This window comes from Zalophus californianus, chromosome 7 (assembly GCF_009762305.2).
Source record: "Zalophus californianus isolate mZalCal1 chromosome 7, mZalCal1.pri.v2, whole genome shotgun sequence".
Lineage (NCBI taxonomy): Eukaryota > Metazoa > Chordata > Mammalia > Carnivora > Otariidae > Zalophus > Zalophus californianus.
In genome coordinates, this window is record NC_045601.1 from 8,870,132 (window position 1) to 8,893,734 (window position 23,603).

At 46.4% G+C, this 23,603-nt stretch overlaps 1 protein-coding gene across 1 annotated transcript in view; it reads right to left on the reverse strand.

Annotated features, from left to right (window-relative positions):
* FNDC1 (fibronectin type III domain containing 1) overlaps window positions 1-23,603 on the reverse strand; it is a 101,183-nt gene that overhangs the window by 54,106 nt on the left and 23,474 nt on the right. The window contains exons 2-5 of the mRNA XM_027603122.2: window positions 22,678-22,872; window positions 20,273-20,359; window positions 19,778-19,846; window positions 4,092-4,298 (exon numbers count right to left, since the gene is read on the reverse strand). Coding sequence (XP_027458923.2) covers window positions 4,092-4,298; window positions 19,778-19,846; window positions 20,273-20,359; window positions 22,678-22,872 — 558 coding nt within the window. The remainder of the gene's footprint in view (window positions 1-4,091; window positions 4,299-19,777; window positions 19,847-20,272; window positions 20,360-22,677; window positions 22,873-23,603) is intronic.

The window sequence follows — 23,603 nt, forward strand, 5'->3', positions numbered from 1 at the left end:
GTCTTCCTTCAGGCATTGCAAACTTTCACAGTAATGGGAAAATAAACCTTTTGTTTTTACAAACAGCATGTCAGTTAAACATAAAAGGAGACCAGTGTTCAGAAACCTCACACAGAGAAACTTATAAACTGCTGTAGGCCAGTCACATTTCAGGAGAAGGGGATAATATCTGACAACCTTCGAACAGCCTCTCTCTCTCTCTCTCTCTCTGCACAAACACACACACACACACACACACACACACACACACATATAGGGCAGGTGAAACTCATGCTGTGATGAGTAAATTATTATTTAGGCTAAGGCTCTGACATGCTACCATCGAATTTTGAAATATATGTTTTATAAAAGGGAAAAATCAGGTTTGTAACATTGGGATTCATAGAGCATCGAACTAAGCTTCCAAAAAGAGGAGTCCCTGAAGACGGTCAATTTCTTGGTGCTATTGACAAAGGAAGCAGCCAAAGGTCAACAAAGAAAAACTCTGCCATCCAACCTCGCAACCCAGGACCACGTATAAAGAAACTTAAAAAGCAGTGCCCCATCATTTATCAAGAGCCCCCCCAAATTGATAATTTCCACAATTGATGTTTTTACATATTTGTGATGTATTTCTTAAAGTTCCTAAGTTGTTGTTAACACCCAGATTCTTGTGAGCTCTCCACACGAAACCTGGCCCGAGATTACCATGAAGGAAGAATAAACCAGAACAGCCCACGTGTCTGGATCTGGTCTCTTCTGTGTTGAGTGTGTCACATCAGCTCCTCATTTAATCCCAACAAAAGCCCATGAGAAAGCTACTCTCACGGTCTCCTTTTCACAGATGAGAAATCAGGCTCAGGGGGATGAGATGACCCACCCATGGTCATGGACGAGGTGTCAGGGCCAGTGTGACACCCAGGATTTACTGCAGCAGGTGAGGAGAGAGCAGGGCCCAGAGCCAAGTGCCGGCTATGAAGCAACCACCTCTTTTTCATAGAAATAATGAAGACTCCCTGGTATAATAACACGCTCCATTCTGTGCCCCTGATGATTGGTACCCTGGAAATAAAATTTCTGAAATGACCTCAGCGTCACAGTGCCCCCTGACACCCCAGGACCCCTCATCAGAGCCAGTGTATCGGCTCACTTCCCCGACCTCAAGTGTGTGACTCGGTAGAAACTCTGCACTTGGGACGATCCATCCTAACTTCCTGCAGGCCCCCAAACTCATGCACTCCTTCCTTATTACTGTCCCGCTCCCATGTGAGCCCCTGTGCGTGCTATGTCCTCTGGCCTCCGTCTCAGGGCTGCCCATGCTCCCCTGGATGGGACTCAGCCCGGGGCTCCCACCCTGGCACTTCCAGCCTCCCGGGCCTGCTCTACAGTCTCTGCTTTCATGACACTCTGTCCCTGGTCTGTCTCCGTGAGGGACTGCTGGGGCCCCAGTGCCCCCTGAGGAGCCTGACATAGAAGACGTCCAATCACATGCGCTTCATGAATGGCTGGGAGCGTGGGAGTTTGGCTGACAGGACCTTGGGGCCCACCTCTCTCCAAGTTTCCTTGGCCACCCTCTGCGGGTACCACGCTCTCGATGGCATCTCGGTCATAAACGGAAGTAAAATCCTATGTAGGATAAAATGAGGACACTGGCCTCCCATGACACAGCAGGCCCACTGTGACGCCCCCCCCCCGACCCCCACGCCGGGATTCACTGCATCTTCCCCACCATGATGGAGCAAGCATCCAGGGAGCCCTCTCCTTCCTCATGGCAGCCTTGTAGAGCATTGGCAATGGCAAGTCCAACACTTTTTTGTTTGATGAAAATTCAAAAGCCAACATGTTGTCATGGAGGCACGGGAAGCACTGTTCATCAGGCTGGGACCAGAGCCCAGCTCTGACCTCGGTTCCCACGCTGGCTCAAGTTCAAGAAGCAAACAAATCCTTCTGTTGCCCTCAGATGAGCCAGGGGTCACTACCAAGGAAATGAAGAGACAGCAGAACCAGTCAGATGAGAAACTCGTCGGCACTAAATGAGGTTTTACTGCGTGGTGTCTATGAAAGACTCAGAACAATGAAAACTTCCGCTGGAAACACGCTCCCCTGCAGTCTCAGGAATGCAGAAGGAGTGACTCTCCTCTGCTGCTGATAATCTGGGTAGAATTTGGCCCATTTCCCCCCACACGGTACAGCTATTCAGAGCAAGGGATAGCTTGGGAATGAATGACCAAAGAGTCTCCAGATGCCTGGGCCTCTGGCTCTAGGTCTCACTGCTAATACTGAAGCCGCACAAAGCACATGCAGCTCGGATGTCTCCAGGGCCTTCTTCGATCCCATGTGGTTTCCGGTGGCACTGGAGCTGAGAGGTAGCCAGTCTTCTGGTCTGGGAAGCCTGGAGTCTGAATTTTGAGATGACATGGACGCTCTGCCCAGCAGAACACCCATCAGACTTGTCCAAGGGTCTTCAGCAGGTGGCTGAACAGACAGCAGTGAATAGGATGGTGACTTCCGGGCTATTTCAGGAAGGGAATCCAGCCTGGCCTTCCGCTAGTGTCTCCAACCAGATCAAAGTGGCCCCGAGCAGTGCCTGCCATGTGGCGCAGGGGGCCAGCCTTGGGAGTCCTGAGGAACTCAGAGCTGCTTGTCCAAATTCCAGAATCTATGGTCATGCCTTGAGCAGAGGGGACTGTGTTCCCAGAGCACCGGAGGCTGGTGGGGCCAGCAGACCTTCTTCCCATGGGGCAGCCCCATTTCCAACACCACCTTTCTCACTGGGCTGCTTCCTGGGCCCCAAACTGCTGGTCATCACTGCTGCGAGCCTGGAACCCTCACTCTGGCTTCTCCTCTCCCTTCCTTCTCCCATTTCTCTGTCTTGTCTCACCGGTCTCATTTCCCACCACTTGCCTATCCCTCATCGTGTCCGACAGAAGACTTAACTGCCTTCTCACCGGTGACTCTGTTCACAGCACAGACCTTCAGCGCTGCGCCCTTCTGGGTTCCTTTGCCCGGATCCGGTCCTCCTTCCCACCTCCAGCCCATCTCTTCGATGCTGGAAGCTGAACGAGGCCTGGCTTTTGTTAGCAAGTGAAGAGATCACCAGGTCCCACTGCAGTCTTCTGGGAGGGCCCAATAAATCACCCCCGCTTCCTTGCCCGAGTACTGATCCAATTAGGAAGCGACTGAAGAATAAGCAGTGGGGCCAGCATATTTATTGCTGGTACCAGCTATGCTGGAGATGTGCAAGAGATGTGCAAGATGGGGCAAGAGTGCTTTCTAGTTTGAGCCCCAGAATTACCAGGCTCTACTGCCCGGCAGCCCTGGGCCCTACGTTACATATGCCCAGAGGAGCTGAGCAGATCGTGTGCTCTCTACAGCCTGGCTTCCCCGCAAGAGGAGGACACACAAAGGGGCAACCCGCACTTTCCCAGCACCTCCCGCCAAACTCATCAGGTCAATGAGGGGGCGTGAGGAAAGGTGGAGAAAAGCAGGAGTTTGCAGCACTGCTTTGCTCGGACCGTGGCCCGTGCCACTGTCCCGACCGGTCAGTGAGTGAGGGCAGCAAAGCTCAGGCCTCAACCCGCGCTGGAACCCTGTGCATAATCTCTCCACGGTCCAGCAGATGTCCTGTCTGCGTCCCATGGCCAAAGCTTCCTTCACACAATAAGGGTTTGCAAAGAAGGAGGAAGGCAGGCCTGGTATGCAGGCTCCATCAGCGGCCACCACATTTCATCTTGAAAGGACCCAAGATCCAGTGTCCTGGGAGCTAAGAGAAAGCTTAAAAGAACAAAACGGTGAAAGCAGAGACAAGATGAGAAAAGCATCAGCTTCTCCATGTCCAGGGAAACGGCCCAGCTCAAGGAACTGGTGCTACCAGGTGAGGCAGCGGCTGATGGGCACGTGGAGGAAGGGTCTTGTCCTGCCACTAACTGAAGGTTGAAAGCATGGAGGCACGGAGGAAGGACAGAGCCAAGAACACAGTTGTGAATAATCATCACACCTGGAAAATGAACACTACACCTCAAATATAATTTTCGGTCACGAACAAGCTTCTAAATGTTGACATGATGGCAAAGGTCATCAACACATCGGATACCATTTAACATTGAACTCACCCAGCTTTTTAATTTCGTGCGTCCGCTCATCTCTTGTCAGTGGGACATAATTCATCTTCCGGCCACTTTCCCCGTAGCCCAGAAGAAAACCCCGCGATCTGCGTGGACTCTTGGCTCCCGACAGGCGCGGTGCCTTCCACGCAACGGAGAGCCGGTCGTCTGAGGATCGGACTCGGACACGCAAGGGCTTGTTTGGCACTTCCTTTTCTTAAAGAGGACATGACACAGAAATGATTACACAGTATATCCCTTAGCATGAACCGCTGAGTCTAGAAAGTCTGTCCAAAGATGGAGCAGCAACAATTAGCAGCTGGGCTCGAAACATCCATTTTTGGTAAATCAACTCTCGTAGGAACACTTTTCCCCCAAGGGTATCGACCCTCGATGCCCCCATTCCTCCCCACATTTCAGACAGAGAGGTCTCCAGAACTTAAAGTGAAAACACCCCATTGTGAGCCTGCCAGCTGGAAGTCTTGGATCTTTTACAACATTCTTTCTCATCTATTTTGCCTTCTTAAGGGGGGGGGGGGGCGATGACGACCACACAGCCTATTGCTGACACCAGCCGCACTCTGGCCCATATCAGGGATATGGTCCAGCTAATAAGCGTCTCTCCGCTTATAGAAGCCAGGTACTTCCAAGCATTGTTCTTCAACCATCTACATTGACTAATTTTTTAGACTAGAAAATTCCCAGCTATGTCTATGAAGACATAGAAACAAAATCTAATGTATGAGTTAGTGTAAACTTCAATAACACAATAAGTCAAGAGCCGTTGGAGATGGTTATTCTGAAAAGACAGACACATGACTCCCATGTCTTGAATCTAATCAAAAGGAATATCCTTTTGTACCTTAGCTGGAGATAGCCTGCTCAAGTTACTGGGCACCCCCATTCCTAAAGGCTTCTAAGAGAATACCATGTTATGGTTCAGTAAATATTTTCCCCGACATGCAAAATAGTCATTATTAAGATTTTTCGGTTTTGACCCAATAATGCAGCCTAAAGGACTAACCACATGAAACTTGCCCTTACAGCCTGTTGTCATGAGTGTAACCATGTTCCCTAGGGTTATACTCAACTGATCTCAGTTTTGTTCCAACTTAAGAGGTAGGCTCTCAATTTCAAGGACTAGCTTCTATAAAAATTAGGGACCACCAAGTGATTATGGAAATGATAAATATGCTCATTTACATAGTTCAAAAGAAAATAATTTGCCAAACATGTTCAATACTGATAGCCCAACTCATTAATGGCACAGCATTCATTAACTGCATGAGTTCCTATATCAATCCTATGACTTAGTTATTCTTATGAGTTCCCAATGTGATGCCCCATGTTTCTAGAAAGATCCAGGCTGCCAAAACTTATTAAGTGTTTGAGTTATCCACAGGCGACTGTGTCACAAAGGCGGACACGAATTTCCTTTATCAGCGTGGGTCACTGATGAATAGACCTTGTGTGGGGTCTGAGTGAGAAGACTTTTTTTAAATACTGGAGGCAATGTCTCATAAAAACCATGTACGAAAAGCAAAATCTGCATAACGAGCAGCATGTTCAGTCTCATTTATCAACAATGATGTTTGGTTTGTTTTTAAAGTCAGCAGATTTGCAGAGGACATTCATCAGAACAAAACACATAACCAAGTTGACTTTCTCAGGAATAGTGTTCACGTCATTTTCAGCTTTGTACAAAGTCATGAAATAGACTTGACATGAGCCACAAGCAGGGGCATAGACGTGGAGAGAAAATTTCACAGGAAGCAAAACCCTTTGCTTCATTCTGTCTTTACAGCCTCTAAGTCATGTTTCCCTCTGTGTTTAACAGAAGACCCTCCCATGAGTGATGACATAGACTCTCTGAGGGTGAACCACCTGAGGTTGGGGTTTGATTTTATGGGGTGCCCAGCTTTGGGCAAGGGTTGGTACTGTGTTTTTTAAAAGTTCATAAGGTGAAAATGATCTCTGCCAACAACATATGATGCTTACTTTACTTCTATAAGAAGCTCATACCTCCTCAAGGGAACCTATCAGTGATGTGGGGCTGAAAATGACACCTGCTCAAGCTGCCACAGGCCATTTGCACTGCTTGTTTTGGGGGGCAGAAATGACAGGGTTACCACCCAACCATGGCTGCCACAGTCTATTTCCTGAGGGGCAGCAGTAAACAGGACAGGTGTCCATGGTGCTATTATCAACTTGACTGTCCTCAATGTCACCCCTCCACCCCGGCACTTGTTCTATATCCCTTTGTGGTCTATGGCAATGCTCCCACCACTGCAGAAAGCAACACATCAGTGTGGGAGTTCTGGGATGACCTCCAACAAAATGGGCAAATGTACTGAAAACAAACACATGGGTCTCATAGGAGTCAGATAAAAAATCAGTTGAACAGAGATGGTATTCTCTGCCCTGTGGCTCTGTTCCAGTCCTGGGACACTTCCGGCCATGCACACTACAGGGCAAAGTACTCCTGGAGCGTGCACTGTCCCTGCTGGGCCTTGGGAACGTGGAGGGTCTCTGCTCCAAACAAATAACCCCTGACACTCAACAGTAAAGTGATGACAAAACTGTAAGAAGGAAAAAGACCATTGGAACAGTGACAGGGTCCCTGAGGAGCAGGAAACACCAAGGTTTCAAGGACATGGAGTTCCGTCTCAGATGGCAGTAGGTTATTGCTTCAGGTGCCCAGCCCGTGGCTCTGTCTAGGCATCAGCCACACTGCCCCCATCAAACTGTACAGGCTTTCACCCCAGGCCCCCACCTGCTGTGTAACCACCCCACACCATGGCTGGAGAATGAGGCCAGGTCTGCTGAGCAAGGAACTCAGGGGGAACAGGGAGTTCATATGCTAGCCCCAGCCACCAACCATGCTGCTTACTTTACACAGAACTTCACAGTTTACTACAGGGAACAGGGCTGAGGCTAGCCCCAGCCACCAACCATGCTGCCTACTTTACACAGAACTTCACAGTTTACCACAAGCCCTCACGTGGTTTATTTTAATTGTCCTTACAAGAGCTTCCAGGTTAAGTAGGATACATGTCATAATCCCCAAGAGGTTCAAAGAGGTGACATCGCTGACCCAAGGCCACAGAGCTACTAAGTGCCAAGTGAGGACCTGAATTCAAGCACTGTGGGCTGGGTTCCATTCTCATTTTGCAAGACACCTTCCAGTTCAGCTCTCCCCTCCCCCCACCTGCCATCCCGCCAACCACCTAACCTCTTCTGCCAAGGAATGCGAAGCAAGGTTCTGAGTTGGACAGACCCCTCCTCAGGGAGTGAGCATAATGCCTGGCAGAGTAGGCATGAAGTGCGCGCGCGCGTGTGTGTGCAGTGTGTGTGTGTGCACACACACATTTAAATGGACCAGACAGTATACACAGCCGGTAGCAAATAAGAGAAGGCCTCTTGCCAAAGACTGCCCCAAGAACTCCCCGCCATACACAGAAGTCACTGACTCTGAAAACCACAGAGTAAGGTGGAAATAGCCCCCTCAACACAGCGCCCCCATCTTTCAAATCTTGGTTTTAGAAAAGCCAACCGTAATTTTTTTTTCAAGCATTTTGAAATTTTCCTTTCTTTAATATTCTGGGATACATACCATCAAACATCTTCTATAGATCTTTATAGATCATCTGGTAATCCTCTTTTAAGCTGATGCACACATTAAAAAAAAACAAAACTATCCATATGGTTCAAAGGCACTTGCCATGAAATTATTTCAGTGCTTTCTCTAAGCCCTATGTGACAGCTTCACAGAAGCCCTGTGAAATTTCTCTGATAAATCTCTGTAAGTCTTTTATCTTGAAAACAGGAAGTCACAATTACCATGAGTAATCACGTTCACGTCAACCAGTGCAGAGTGTGTTTTAAACTTGGCAGGACACATTCCCTCCTCCGTTGCTCTCAGTGCAACAGAATCAGGTAGATTACTCAGAACTGGCCAATCACAGAAGACCCACAGTGGTTAATTACACACTGTCTATTTGGCAGGTCAGCTGGGTGCAACAATTACCACCTTGATTATAGCAGACTCCAGAAGGCCAGACAGTATTAGAACATCTCTCCTGATCTGTACTGCCAGCTACACAAATTGGCAAAAATTCTGAAATTATACAAAATCAAAATCTCTTCTTTTCACAAAGAAAAAAAACCAAAAAAATCAAAAGATCAACATGATGCTGTGCCCATCTACAATCCAACGCTAGTTGAACGTGGTTGCTTCTGCATTGGGCTTCCCCAGGCACTAAAGTCAGGGTCTGAATCTGAGTCTAGTACTCTCATGCTGGGTGACTTTGAGAACCTTCACTGAAGCTCAGTTTCCTCCCCTGTAAAATATATATAGCATATCAAGTTTTGTAATATAATCCACATAAAGTATTTAAAGCTGTTCCTGGCATACATTAAGCACCCATTAATTGCTAGATGTGCTTGTGACGGCGATAAAAATGAAATCCCTCATTTATCAGACCCCTGCATGTGTGGGCCGCCCCCTCCAGAACGTGAGCCATGGTCGCACCACAGAGCTTACCGTGATGCTTTGCACACAGGGGGCACTAAAAAAATGTGTCTTAAAAAATCAGACATAAGCAGAAGAACACGCTATTGTCAAAGACTCTTTACATCGAAAACCTTCTCAGCTATGAGGTGGTCGAATCCAGACCCTTTTTTCTGCACCATAAACTGATAGCTATTCTTCATCAACACCTAACAATTATCAATTACCCTGAGCAAGTCCCTGCTCTTTGTTGGCATAAAAGGGTCCATGACCATTGCTGTCCAGTGACCACTTTCCTCAGCCTGGTCTCGGCTAACAGGACACTCTCATTCTCTAGCAGAACATCCACTATCACTCAGCACACAGCCCCATTGAGCAACCTGACACCCCACTTCACTGACCTCCCAGCTTTACAGAGATAGATGGTCCCGATCCTCATCCTCATGGCCTGAAAGGGCAGGCCTGTGTGCTCACTGGCCTTCCACTCACCCCTCCTCTGCCCCCAGCAGCTTCCCCACAATCCCCAAACATCAGACCCTGAGGCCAGCAGAGGCACTGGTCCATACAGCAGGAAGGAGTCCAGCCCGTGAGGCCAGCGTGGTGGCCCTCACTCCACAGTGTGCACCACACTCACCTGGAGGGCTTGTGAAAACACGTCCCAGCCCCCACCTCTATCAGAGCCAGGTGGGAGTCCAAAGCTTCTGTGTACTTTTTTTTAAGATTTTATTTATTTATTTGACAGAGAGAGCAAGAGAGCACAAGCGGGGGGAGCAGCAGAGGGAGAGGGAGAAGCAGATTTCCCACTGAGCAGGGAGCCCGACTCGGGGCTCGATCCCAGGACCCTGGGATCACAACCTGAGCCAAAGGCAAACACTTAACCAACTGAGTCCCCTAGATGCCCCAGCTTATGTATACTTTTGATGAATAAGCATAAGGAAGAGGAGGGAGGGCAGGAAAGGGGGAGGGAAGGTGCATTAAAGGGGGTGAAGATGAACTGTGGACAGCCAGAACAGAGACAGGACATGGGCTTTGCTGTCCCCACGTGGAGTATGGATTCCTTGCCACTGACATAGGCCCAGGCCTGGCACTGAGTGATGTCTGCCAAGGTCTCCTTCCTGAGCAAGTTCTGACACATCATCTCCTGAGACACCTTTGAATGCTTCACGAAACTCTCCTTCCACACCAACATTTGCAATACTTACGCTGAAGTCTTTTGAACACCGTTGTTTTCTTTTCCAATAAATATCCTCAATACTCTGACTACTGGGTTTTTGTGTGATATTTGGATAGGCCTAGCTATTTAACAATAAGGAGAAAGGGTATCTTATTTCTTTATTTTAGAATAGTGTCTGTCACCATGTCACCAACCTTCATATGTTATTGGATCCCTATCATGTAGAAGGCATTTGACAAACATCCTCACTCTCTCCCAATAACGCCTGTGTACAGACAGAGTGAGGCTCAGGATGCTTAAGGGGGGATTTTGAAGCCAGACAGCAGGGGCACAAAATGGGCCTGGAACTGCAGTCTGTTGGATCTGTAGCCCTGATTGTCTCCACTTCATTCTTGTTTGGAAGCTCCTGGTGGCTGCAGAGTTGGTGTCACCAGCAGCCACACTATGGCATAAGCATGGTGCCTTCCCTGGGAGAAGGTCCCCCTTGGTGCCTCACAGACACCTCAGGGTGAAGGATCTGGTCTGCTGCTCCAGGAGTCACTGCCCCCGACTTCCATGCCACGAGTACACCCACTTACAGAAAATGCCAGTGTTGTCCCCAAGGACCTAGCTGCTCTTAAGGGAAGTCAGTCCATCTGTTCCATCAAGAGCCACTCATCACACAATTCTCCTGACATTTGTACATTTCAGCGCTCCAGGAAACACCATGTGATGAAGGGCCCAACACCTGGGCAGCCACACCGATGGCCTGGCTGCCTGACTCATCCTGGGAAGCAGTCGGGACATTAAGGAGAGAATTTTTGCTTACTTACTTACTTACACACATCTCTCCACCCTCAGAGACAGTAGAACAGCAACCCCAAGCCCACACCTAGAGGCAGTAGGTGCCTCACTGCCTTTCCAGGGCTTGGGAGAAGACAGAAGATCTTAAAGAAAAAAAAGAAGAGAAAAGAAAGTAAAACAACCTTGATCTCCCCCAAACTCATCAATGCCAATGACTAATAATGTTATGGATTGTGGAAGCCAAGAGCCTTTCTAAAACATTGGACAGGGGCACCTGAGTGGCTCAGATGGTTAAGCGTCTGCCTTCAGCTCAGGTCATGATCCCAGGATCCGGGGATCGAGTCCCGCATCGGGCTCCCTGCTCCTTGGGAGCCTGCTTCTCCCTCTGCCTCTCTCTCTGTCTCTCATTAATAAATAAATAAAATCTTTAAAAAAATAAATAAATAAAAAATAAAACATTGGACACTAACTCCTACAAGCCAAATGAATGTCTTCAGTCAAGCTTCTTCCTGCCCCCTGGACCTGTCCAGCTCTTCACAGACTCTTCCCTCCTGCACTCTGGGATCACGCATTGACGTCCAGACTATCACTGGATGAGGAGCCACAGGGCATCCTACTGGGCACGGAGTAGAGAAAGGATGCTGTAGTCAGAAACCAACCCCACAGGCTGGTACGAGGCTGTCAGCACTTGTGCCCTATAGGGTGGCCCTCAAAACCCATGAGGACTGTCTCAGAAACAGAGCAAATACTGTAAGCCATCCTGGGACTGCTCCACAGAGGCCATTCTGGGACCTCTCCACCGAGGCCATTTTGTCTTGTTCGGCTGTCTGTTTCACAAGATTGTGGAATCCCTTTATCACTCAGCAGAGTTCTTCAAACTTTTCCCTGAAGTTTATTTAACAGCACAGAAGATGGTGCAATCCCAGAAGCCTGGCACAAGGCAGTTTATTCAGAGTCTTTATCTCAAAATCCCACTTCAATTTTGTAGACTACTCTTTAATATCTCAGTGTTTGTTCTAAAGTAGAAAGTAACACTTTGAAAGATCATCCAGAAAGCACTTCCTGTGGACGTGGCCCATGTCTCCTAAGTCTTTGTGGCTTCCAGCAGGGTGGCATCCTCCCAGATTCTGAGAAGCTAAGTTTGAGAAGCCCCAAGGACCACTGGTACATCAGCAGCTTCAGGCTGACATCCAAAGTGTCCACCCGTGGCTGACTTTGACCCCAGCAGTGCTATGAATATCAGTGAAAACTACTTCATGCCATTGATTTCACCCCACAGGACTAGGGCTGCAAAATGCCATCTCCCCTGAGATAGGGCTCTGCACAGGTTGGCCGTGAAGCCCCTATCACGGGTGTGAGAATGAAGAGGTTCAGCAACCACCTGCATGGACATGTCCCTCGGTTCTTACAGATCCTAAGCCTTTTGAGGGGCGTCTCTCCCTACACTAAGCCAACAATCTTACTGGGTAGGCCGAGCAAGGGTAGCCTTCCTACTCATGGCAGCGGCTCATCTATAAGCCTGGGAGAACAATACCAGCCACCAATGTCCTCAGCCACCTGCGACAGGAGCTTGGGGGGAGCTCAGCCCTGGCCCAGCCCCACGGACACAGCTTGAGGGGATCAGGGAGCTTCTCCAGCCGTGGAGGTCTCCTCCATTCGAGATGGGCAGGTGCAGTCACTGGAAGCATCTGCTCTAGATCCCTCTGGGGGCAGTGTCTCTTCCAGAAGCTCTTCCTGAGGACCCATGGGGGCCACGGAAAGCAAGGGAAGCAACAGCCCTTTCCTGATCGCCTCAGCAGCTGAAATGCAGACACCTGGCATTTCTTCACCCTGCAGTGTAACGAGGGGCTAGCCTCCTAGACTCTGGAAGCCAAGACGAAGGAGTGGGAAATAGTCTGAGGAAAACTGTCTTGGTTCCAAGGTTTGTTTGGTTCAGTTTGTTTATTTTAGTCTAACTCTTCGGCATTGCTTTCATTCGGGAGCAGGACAGTAAGTAACACACTTCTTTTCTGGAAATGAAAGACCTTGTTTCTGTTGAGTGGCTACTGATTAATTCAACTTTCTACTGTGACCCAACATACGCTTTGCAAATGGAAGACCCAGTTATGATATATGAGTAGGTTGGTAAGTTCAAAGAGAAGGGCTTTCTTTCAGGACTAATATCTGCATTTGCAGGGATCCTATATAAGAACCACATCCCTCTTCAGAGACCTCACAAGGGACATGGCTGGCCTCTTTTTCACTCAGACATGAAAACAAAAGCCCACGATGGGTCTGCCATCCCCCAAGATGCTGACCTCGTCAGAAGCATTAGGTATATTAACAGGTGCAGGACATGAAGGCAAAGTCGGCAGCCCCTTCACTCAAGGCCACACACGTGGGGACAGTTCATCTCTCCAGCATTCGGGCCGTGCCCTGCCCACTTGGAGCAGCCACTGAAGTGAGCACCCACCCCACACCCGAGGAAACGGTCTCACTCCTGGTTGCCGGCTTCCTAGCTACTCACTGATGGGAAAATCTGTGAGCACATACTCACATTCATCAATACAGAGGAAACACCACAGAATGTGGTGAGAAGCCTCTCCAGTCCACATCAGCTCCTGATTCCCTTCCAGGGCATTTCTTTTGGGGGCTGGAATCCCTGAGGGCTTTGCTCCGAACCAAGGACACTCGGCTACCGGAGCAGTTACACAGCTCCGCACAGAAGCCTCCACCGCCTACTTTTTCATTGTTGAAGAATGGGCTCGAAGGTTGGGGAAGTCTACACTCTAATGGGAGAGGTGACTTTGAAGCAGGCACTCCGATAAGATGGGAGCCCCCAGGAAGAAGGGGCATCCCCACAGCAGACGGATCTTGCTGTGTACACGCCTTGTCTACACAGACCAGCCGCCTTGAGGAATTCCAATCCACAAATGCACTCCATGTCATTCCAAGACACAGAAGGCAAGAATTAGGATCTCTGATTGGTGACAGCACCCCTCTGTGGCCGACACGCTGGCCTGCCCAGGACCACCCCCAGCAGCAGCGGCTGAACTAGCCAGGGGTGACTCTGACCTCCTGACACCCCGCTCCGCATCTCGCACTGCCTTAGCCCTTGTCACTGCTCATCTCCTCTGCCAAGGCACAGACACCGAGGGCAAGCAGCCTCCAAATGCACTTCTGCTTAACAAACATTTATGGAGGGCCTACTGTGTGCTTGCCCCAGGCCCTGGAGATACAAAGATGAGTAAATCAAAGCATCCTGCCTTTGAGACGGCTCACCATCTGGGCTAGGGAGCAGAAACTGATTTTTGCCCTGTAAATTGCACTTAATAAAGCTCATGATTGCATGAGAAAGCTACTGAGAAAATCAGGCCACAGACATTATTAATTCCCGTTGGCCAGGGCGTTAATTGAAACTAGCGTGTGAAAAGAGGACCATCTGATCATAATTACTTAAAAATTCTGGATTGGGATACAGGTTAAGCCCGGGTCTGGCCCACAGCAGCCCCCTGGCCTGTCTCCAGCATTTCCGGATGGAGCCCCAGAGGCTGCAGCACTGTGTGTAAATGCTCACGGGTGTGCTACACCAGCACCTTCTACCCCGAGTGACACTGACAGTCTAAATACGTTCATGGGGCTTCTTCCTGGCTCATGTGGTGGCACTCGTGCCAGCGCACACAGAGAAGGGGAGGCGGCACAGACAACGGGGCCATTGGGAGAGGTGTGTCCAGTGGATCACTGGAGACACTTCTTTACTCTGGGCACCTCCGTGTGCTCAGGCACAAATTCGACACCTAGAAACTGCAACTCAGCGTTTCTCCCTCTAATAAATATGATTTTTTATTTTGCTGACCTAAAACATTCAAAGGGATGGAGAAAAAGGCGCAGAGCCATTTCTCAGTACTACAAATGGTTCCCAATTGCTTGCAAAGCAATTAAAATTAAATTTATTGAATTTATTGAATAAAATTAAGATTAAAATCACCCAATATAAGTGGTGGAATCGATCCACTTCGTATCCTAAATTCACAAAATTTCCCAGCTGAAAGGAACCCTAGAACCTTAGAATAAAGCGTAGAACCTGAGATGGTTCCTAGAAAGGAGCCTAGAACCTTCCCATCAAGCCCCAGCATTTCACAGCTGCAGGATTTTACAGCTACAGATTCAGGAATGTGCTGGAGCTGCAGCCCCGGCCAGCCGTGTGGGAGTGGACGTGGTGGGGAGTACAGCCTGATGATGACTGTACTCTCAGGTCAATGGGTCAGGAAAGAGCCCATCACAGGACACTAGGGTTAGAATTGCCACTCTCCACATCAGTCACATTTAAATAAATTGGCAAGAAGATATACCTGAAGGTCAGTGTTTGTTTTGATGAACTATTGATAGAAAAGGCCAGAATTCGTAATTTTAGATTATGAAATATCCATTTCTCATACGACCATAGGTATTTCCTATGAAAGGAATGCCAGAGAAGGAATAAAGATGTCAAACTGTGGTTTGCATGGTTTCTTAGTTTCATCATTTCTATGTCAAGTAATTTGACACCCATTCAACAGCAGGTATCAGCTTTTTGAGGCAGGCACCGAGGAGAGTAGCGGGGCTCCCGTAAGGAACCCGAACCCAGGTCTGCCCTTGGATCTGACCAGGTGTGCTATGCAGCTTCACATATATGAAGTCAACCTTGAAGAGTCATGCGGACAGCAGTTCCCCTCAGAGCCAAGAGGAGGGAAGGGAGATGAGGGTTTGGAAGTCATGGGAAATAGGAGGGGTGTCACGCTGATGACCTTTATTTCAAAGGGAGGCAGGAAGCAAGGCTAGAAGCAAGAGGAGGACAGGAGGAAGGAGCTTAGCAAAGTGGCAATATTCCTGCTAACCCATGGAAGAAAGGAAGTAATCTGAGTAAGGACGCAGAGAACAATTGCCAAGCAGAGCTGAGGACCCAGTTGGAGTTAGCAGACCAGCTGTAAGGAGTCACAGAGGTACAGATCAGCTTAGCTCTTTGCTTCTTCCACAAGGCTCAGCGATTCACATGCAGGAGGGAAGCCAGGGAGGTAGGGGCCCTGGTATGGAGACTTGCAGGCCACAGAGGCCGTCCCATGGTCAGGGGTGTTGGCCGAGCTAACAGGAGGGGGACCAGGAAAGACAAGAAATGAGACAGGAGACAGCTCTGGACTGTGGAAATGGGAAGGGTCTATGGACTCAAAGCCCAAGTAAGTCTGGAAGGGAGCTCAGGACAGTGAGGGAGTTGAAAAAGCAAGATGACTGTGGAGAAGAGCAACCCTAGCGCAGGGAGCAGGTGGTGGCAGCTGGAAACCATGAGGTGAGGATGTCACGTGGGCCACCATCATGGAGGACGCCAGTGTGAACAGGCTATTATGAGCCAAGAGCCAACATGCTATTTGTATTTGGGGAGCAACGTGGAGGTCAGGGAATGGCTGGGCGCAGGTATGCCAGTGTTGGTTGAGAATGGCCAAAGAGAACTGTGAACTCAAGTTGGAGCTATGATTTAATTGTCTAAAAAATGAGCAAACTTCATGGACTAAAATATAATGTAAGAAAATATGAGGCAGAAATCTAAAAGAAGAGACTTTTATCTCAGTACTCTGTCTAGTTTGGTGCCATAGCTTAAGGACAGCACGAATGACTAGATTTTTAGAAAACCATCACCTTATTAAAAATACACATGATCCTGGGATGCCTAGGTGGCTCAATCGGTTAAGCATCTGCCTTCAGCTCAGGTCATGATCCCAGGGTCCTGGGATCGAGCCCCGCATCAGGCTCCTTGCTCAGGGGGGAGCTTGCTTCTCCCTCTGCCTGCAGCTCCCCCTGCTTGTACTCTCACATGCTCGCTCTCTCTCTCTCTGGCAAATAAATAAATAAATAAATCTTAAAAAAAAATACACATGATCCTACTGAGAACTAAAATTTTCCAGATGAAGAGCCGGTAAAAGCAGAATGACCTGCATGCTGAGTCCCCGGGTTGGTTGAAATCAGAGCTGGGCCACGGTCTTGTCCTGACCCCAGTGTCTGGCTCGGCACAGACCAGATGACCCCACATCTGATCACACAGACATAAAAAGCTAAAACAACTTCAGAAAAGAAGTCTGCAGGGAAGGTAAATAATAAGATTCCAATAGCTGAATGGACTTGGGACCTCGCTTCCCTGGGGACAAAACAAAGGGACATGGGTTTACATCTCAACGGGAGGGATTTCACATTAAAATACGAAGAAAACTTTCTAACTAAAAGATATAAGATGAGCTACCCAAAGCCAAAGCCAAAGCCAAAACTTCTGCCAGAGTTGCAGTTCTGCTTAGTCCTCCTACTTTCTGAGTCCTGAGGGCTTTCAGATTTGCACGAGTGACTAGTCTGAGAATCACTTGAGTCTGCCTGCCATGTTCTTCCTCTTCCTCACGCTCACCCTGGCTAGCGATCCCCATACCATCTCAGCCTGGTGCCGCCATCTTAGCGCCTCCCAGGCTCCCCCACCCAGCTTAGTCCATATCTCAGTGTTGTTCATTTTTCAAAGAATTTATGATTCTGTTACAGGCTGAATTGTGTCCCCCCCCAAATTCATATGTTGAAGTCTTGACCCCCCAATTATCCCAGGATGTGACCGTCTTTGGAGACTGAGCCTTTTAAGAGGTGATTACATTACAATGAGGCCACTGGGGTGGGCCCTACTCCACATCTGGCTGGTGTCCTTTTAAGAGGAAAGTCAGAGATATATAGAGACATCAAGAATGTGCACTCACAGAGGAAAGACAAGCCAAAGAGAGGCCTGAGGGGAAATCAAACCTACTGACACCTTGATCTTAGACTTCCAGACTCTGGAACTGTGAGAGAAAATAAACATCTGTTGTTTTAAGCCACTCTCTGTGGTATTTTGTTATGGCGGCCCTCACAAACTAATACAGATTATATGCATTATTTTTTGCTTACACGTTTATTGTCTTTCTTTCCCACTAGAATCCAGTCTTCGTTAAAGGAAGCCCTTGTTTGTCTTACCCCCTATTGTATCTCTAGCGTCCAGACCTGCTCCTGGAAAGCCAATGGCTCTGAATGAATGAATCTAATAATTAGGGAAAGACAATGAGGTCAAGATAGGTCTCCGCCGCAAAAGGAGGACTTCTGGAATTTGTACTGAAACTACTGTTCCCAGCAGAGCAAAAGGATAGATTTTCCTCTGGTTTCAAGTAAAACACTCAAAGAAAGTGAGATGTTACCAGTCAAAACACTAAAAGGAACCCTTGGAGCCTTCCACTAGGAGCCAATGCCAATGTCTACATTTTGAGGACAAATCCTTTCCTTTGAATGAAGATACCTGCCACTCAGAATACTTACTTTGGTTAATGGGATTGTTATTTATTTAACCATTCCTCAGAACAGCAGCATAGCATATTTTCCAAGCCTTATAAAAAAGGCATAGATGTATGCTGATCATTTATTGATAACTTCTCATAAATTATCCTTATTATTTTTATTACCAATGAAATGTAATTTTTTTTCTGGAGCACTGTAACCAAGTCTGTGCATTCTGGTATTCATTTTTTTAAAAGAAAAAATTCTGCTTTATATCATATGCTTCAGTGAAGACATATGCTGGAAATGGTTTCAGCTAGCAATTTCTTCCAGTATCTTTTTTATCATAATGTATAACAAATATAGCATTATATATTACAGAAGAGTGCTCTTTGGAAACTAGGGCATACAAAGTCTCCTACAGAGAGACGTTAAATGATTTCACAGTATGCAAAACCAATAACGAGTTGGAGCACAACTGTCTGTGAGTCCCAATTCCCAGCGTTTCTGTAACTCATGCTCACTCAGAAAGGTCGCAGACACACACACACACACACAGAGACACACACACACATGTTTTTATTAAAGAAGGCATAAGAAATTAATTACTTAAGAAAGAGCAAAAGAAAATTACTTGTTCTAAAACCACTGTCATTCAGAAAACTTTATCAGAAAGATTATAAAAAATAAAATGGTCATCTAAAATACAAGCTTCCAATACAAGGCACTGAACATCTGTCAGTAAAAAGTTTACATGCGCCTCTTCAGGGGTGGACAGTCTCGGAATAAACACTCTTGCATATTTTGCACATTTCCTAGGTGTAGTACCATCTTGGCTATTCAACTGTCATCATCCTCTCAGTTTTGACTGTGGCCCTGTGCTCTTGTCCCTCCTGTCACCCTCATACACACTCGGCTTCCACTCTCACTCTGGAGCATGACTCTGGAATCCATGCCTGCCCCTCGCTTCTCTCTTCCGACTTTCATCTCCCTGCCTCCAATCACCTCCAAGATGTCTCCCTTCCAACACCCCATGGTCGCCCCAAGTCCAACATATTGGAACAAAAGCATATCACCTTTCCTTGAAAGCCAGCTTCCTTTTCTGGTTGTTTCATTTTTTTCAACCCCTTTCTGTGGAAAGGGGACTTTGAAACTGCCTACACCCATCAAATCTGACCTGAGAAGCAGATTATGGTCATTGGTTTCAAAGTACTCACCTTCCTCTCAACAACAACACCAGATTGACGGATTTAAAAACAGCGTTCATGAAAACAGAATACAGGTCCTCGCCATATTGCCTTTGGGATATTATTCAACCACACTCCAAAATAACTGCATTCATTTTGCATTATTTTTTCACCATTAATTAAATGTATTCAAAAAAACATACCAGAAATGTTAACACTTCCCTCAACAAGTAAAACAATATGACTAGACAACATCAACATCCAAATGATAAAACAGACATATATACAAATATGGAGCAGAGATGGAAGGCAGGTGCTCTAACATATCACAAAATATCCCATGCTTATAAGAAAAGAGAGAAAAACTTGATGCAGCATATTAGCCAATAAAAGCCACTTCTTGGTGGATTCCATTCATTTATGCCATCCACAGGTAACAGAGCTATAAATATCCTCATCAGGCCAAGGCTGCCATCTCAACCACCATATTTGCCTGTTAACAGTGCAACAGTATCCCCAGATGTAGACGCAGACACTTCCCCACACCAGAACATGAAAGAACAGTGTGAAATGAGCAACACTGACTGCAGTCTGGGCCATCAGGTGCAGAGCAGATTGACCAAAACCATGTGGCATGTGTGTTAGTTTAGCGATGGGAACTAAATGAAGGTTGGTGAGCACATGTGTGTGACAGAAGCACAACCCTCTTGCGAGATGGTGCTTCAGTGAAGACATGAACCGAAGGAGGACATAGTACCTGTGACGGTTTCATTAAATGGTCCTGGACCCTTAATGGGAAAACCATCAATCTGGATCCATCCACCTCCTAAATGAGGAAAATGCAACTTCATAGTTAGAAACGAGGACGACTGGATTTTCCACATTTCAGTGCAGCCCTAACATATATTTAGTGGTCTTTTCAACAGTCCTCAAAAGGATCCGCTCAGGCCACATCAGTAACGAGGCACCTAAGCTTTCTGGACAACACATCTTTTTGGTCTTTTGCACATGGCTTACTCTAATGAATACTCAAAAAATTTAGGACAAAACACTAACAACCTACATCAAAATTACTTTTAAAAGAAGGGATAAGTCTCTTCTAGTTTTCTATCTTTCAGCTTGCTATACAAGTCATTCTTGCTCAGGAACTCTTTAAAGATTCTAAATTTGTATAGATCCAAGAAAGCAAAGAGGGATGTTTCTCCCCATCTAAGCAACAAAAATACAGCCTCCAATTCTAGGTATGACTTACCAGGCGGGCTTTCAGCTCTGTAAACTGGACGGCTCACTCCATTGTGGTTTTCTGCAGTAACCAGCACAAAGTACACTACCCCCGGTTCTGAAACATATGGTTTATATCAAGCCACCATTTCAAATCTCCAAGAATGACAGTTTGATTCACTAACTGTCTCTCTTATGTATAACCAAATATAAAAATCTGAATTAAGTGACAAGTCTAACTACAACTTTCTCTCTCTCTTTTTAATCAATGTCACTAACATTCCTCTCATGCAACGAAAATATGCCTGACCCAAAGAACACGAAATTTATTTAGTACAAAGTACATGGCATGTCTAATAAACCTGGATTCATAAGCTGTCAACAGAAAAGGCTTTTGAGCTTTTTAATGTGAAATTAATGTAGGAAATATGAACGCACCATCCACTAGCTAGGTGTTTTACAGCCTACGGTGTCAGTAACTGCAAATAATATCTCCCCCTGGAAGCTTCAAACAGAAAGCTCCGAAACAGAGAAAGAAAATTTCAGGGTAACTCATAAAATTTAGCACGTGGGAAATCTTCATTGCAACACATAAAGCTTCATGAAATTTTTCTCCTTATGACAGTAAATACTCCCTTTACTAGGTCTGCATGTTGTCTTTGACCGTTTCAACAAAAACCTACAGAAACAGCTGTTGGAACCTTGGACATGCTAATCTTGAAATCACTGGGCTTCACTTTGACTTGTATATAGGGGTCAACGTCAAATAGCCATGGTCTCTTTGGCTGAGCTCCTGAAGTCGGTGGGACGGGAAGGGAAACCGAGAGGCCACATTACCGTGTGAGTGTGCCCTGAATTTGCAGCTGCAGAAAGGAAAACTCCAATAGTGCTGGTTTTCCTCAAAATGAATTTCTGTGAAAGGTTAAGTGAAGGTGCCAATTCCTTGGAGAGATGAGAGTTTGTGGGCATTTGATGGGACGGACAGTTGGAGAGATAAGTGTTAGTTGTGTCAAAGGCAAGAAGCATATGTACATTTCTCAAGGTGAGAAGTGTTCCTATAATAGAACTTCGGTTCTCAGGCCAGAGGCCCAGTAACAGCGACACAGAGATGCCATCTAGCACCCCTGCTGTGCTTGAGGTCAGTAGGACCTCTGTCTGACTACAGCAGGGCCTGGTAGCATGTAGGGTTTGGCATGGCCTGCTGGACTAACTGGGAAATGCTCTCTAGGGTCAGACAGCATGCAAAATCATGCTTTGCCAGGCACTTTCTCTCTTCATTCTGAGGTTATTTGCATTTCAAGGAAATTTAATCCACATGTCTCTGATTCCTGTTAACTCATCAGTGTGTTACTTGGGAGAGACTATTCGTTTTTCAGTGAGTTCTAGGGCTCTCTTTTTGTACATTTTTCTTCTCTGCAATGATCATAACAACCTAAGGTTTGAACAAGCAAAGATGACCCTGCTCCTGCCTTGGGTCCAACAGATTCTCCATTTAACCTCAATGTCGCACTTTGTAGGGTCATACTGATGTGGAAAAGATTCAGAGAAATGTATGTTTAGCTGGAACCACGAAGAAGGAAATTCTGGCTCCTTTGATGTCCCTTCTATATACTTTTTGCTCTGTTACTCAGAAAGTCTAACATTATAATGCAGGAGGTGGACAGAGAATAAATGTGTAGACAATGGCAAGGAGTCTGAGGAGCCATGAGTTAGTTGATTTTGATCCACTAAAGGAAGGCAGGAAAACGGAAACCCAGCACAGGGAGACCTGGTTGTCAGAGACGCTGACTTCTGTTACTTCCTTACGATCCATCATGAGGTTGGACTGTAGAATAAATGGGAGTTTCAGGCTCGTAAGATCAAAAAAGCAAAAGATAGAGGATCCCAACGAGGCAGCTCAAAGCCTATGTTCAAAACCACCTACACCTGCACTTATAAAACAATATATTTAGGAAAATTTTTAAATATTACAGACTTCCAGAATCAAATTTAATGGGGAGAATGTCACGTCTTTGAACCAGATGTGGCTAAGCATGACATATCACACACACCCTCACAGGGACATGTTATTTGAGTAATCTCTAACTGGTTTATAAATCAGAAATCTCAAGATTAGTCTACAAAGTAAAGTTTCTGTGAAACAAAGAACCAACATGCTTTCCAAAAGCACATTCAGAAACTAAAAACTGGTTTCCTACATTCATTTGGAGAACTACCCAGAAATACTTGAGTTCAAATGCAGATGAGGAAGTCCAAGGGCAAGATAAAGATTAAGCAACAGCGTCATGACCTCAGCTACCTGTTCCCAAAGAACCATGAGGTCCCTGGAGCCTGGCCACACTGTGTCTCACAAACAGCCATCCTACCTAAGAAGGGAACTGAGAATGTTGGTGTACAGTTAGATCTGACCAGGAACAAGACCATAGTGTCACTTACCCACATCCTCAATAAGGAAGGAGTGCGTCTCGGCATTCACCTTGATGTATTTAAGACTTTTCAGTGACTTCCCATAGGCAATGTTGTAATGCTCCACGGGTCTACTGGTAGCATCTTTGGGTGGGTCCCACGTGACTTTCAGGCCCATTTTAGTGGACAGCAGTTTCACGTGCCTTGGCTTCAGTGGGTGGTCAGCTATGCAAACAGCGCAACTATCAACTTATGGGAATGGCAGATTGTGAAAAGGAATTTTTTTCCAATGTTCTCTGATATCGTTATCAAAAGAGCAAATGACTTTTAATTTGTCTGGTCCTAAAGACGTTAAGTATAGTCATGTTTGAACATTGTTACAGTATGAGAGAGCAAAACAAACATAACAAACCCACAAGCTTTTATGTATTTTGGATAACTGTGGGTGGTAAATTTAAAACAAAAGTGAAACAAACCAAAACAAACTCTAGGCATTCTCTGGCTTGATTATGTTGCCTTGCTAGAGCAGGAATAACGAATTCATAATTTGACATGTTCTCCAGAGGCATTCATATATGAAATAAACGCTTAGTATTCTGTATGGTACAGTTGGACAATCTTTAAAATACCTCTGAGAAGAACAACATAAAATTGTCATGATGGGGACGACTATCCATTGCATCCAAAGCGAGATAACAGAAGCATTCATTTCCACAAAGAAAACAAATCAAGATCATCAACACCTTAAAAGGGAGGTAAGCCTCTGGTTCATTTGCATAGAGCTAATTTAAATGTTTCCATATTTTGTCCCAGAAGAAGAAAAGCAAGTTATTAAGAAGCACAATTACATTTTTATCTTCAGTTATGAGGTTCAAATAAACATATTCTTGATTTTGAAAAATAACCCAAATGACACATAACATTTTGTCAAACAAAATCTCTCAGCTCACACTGTA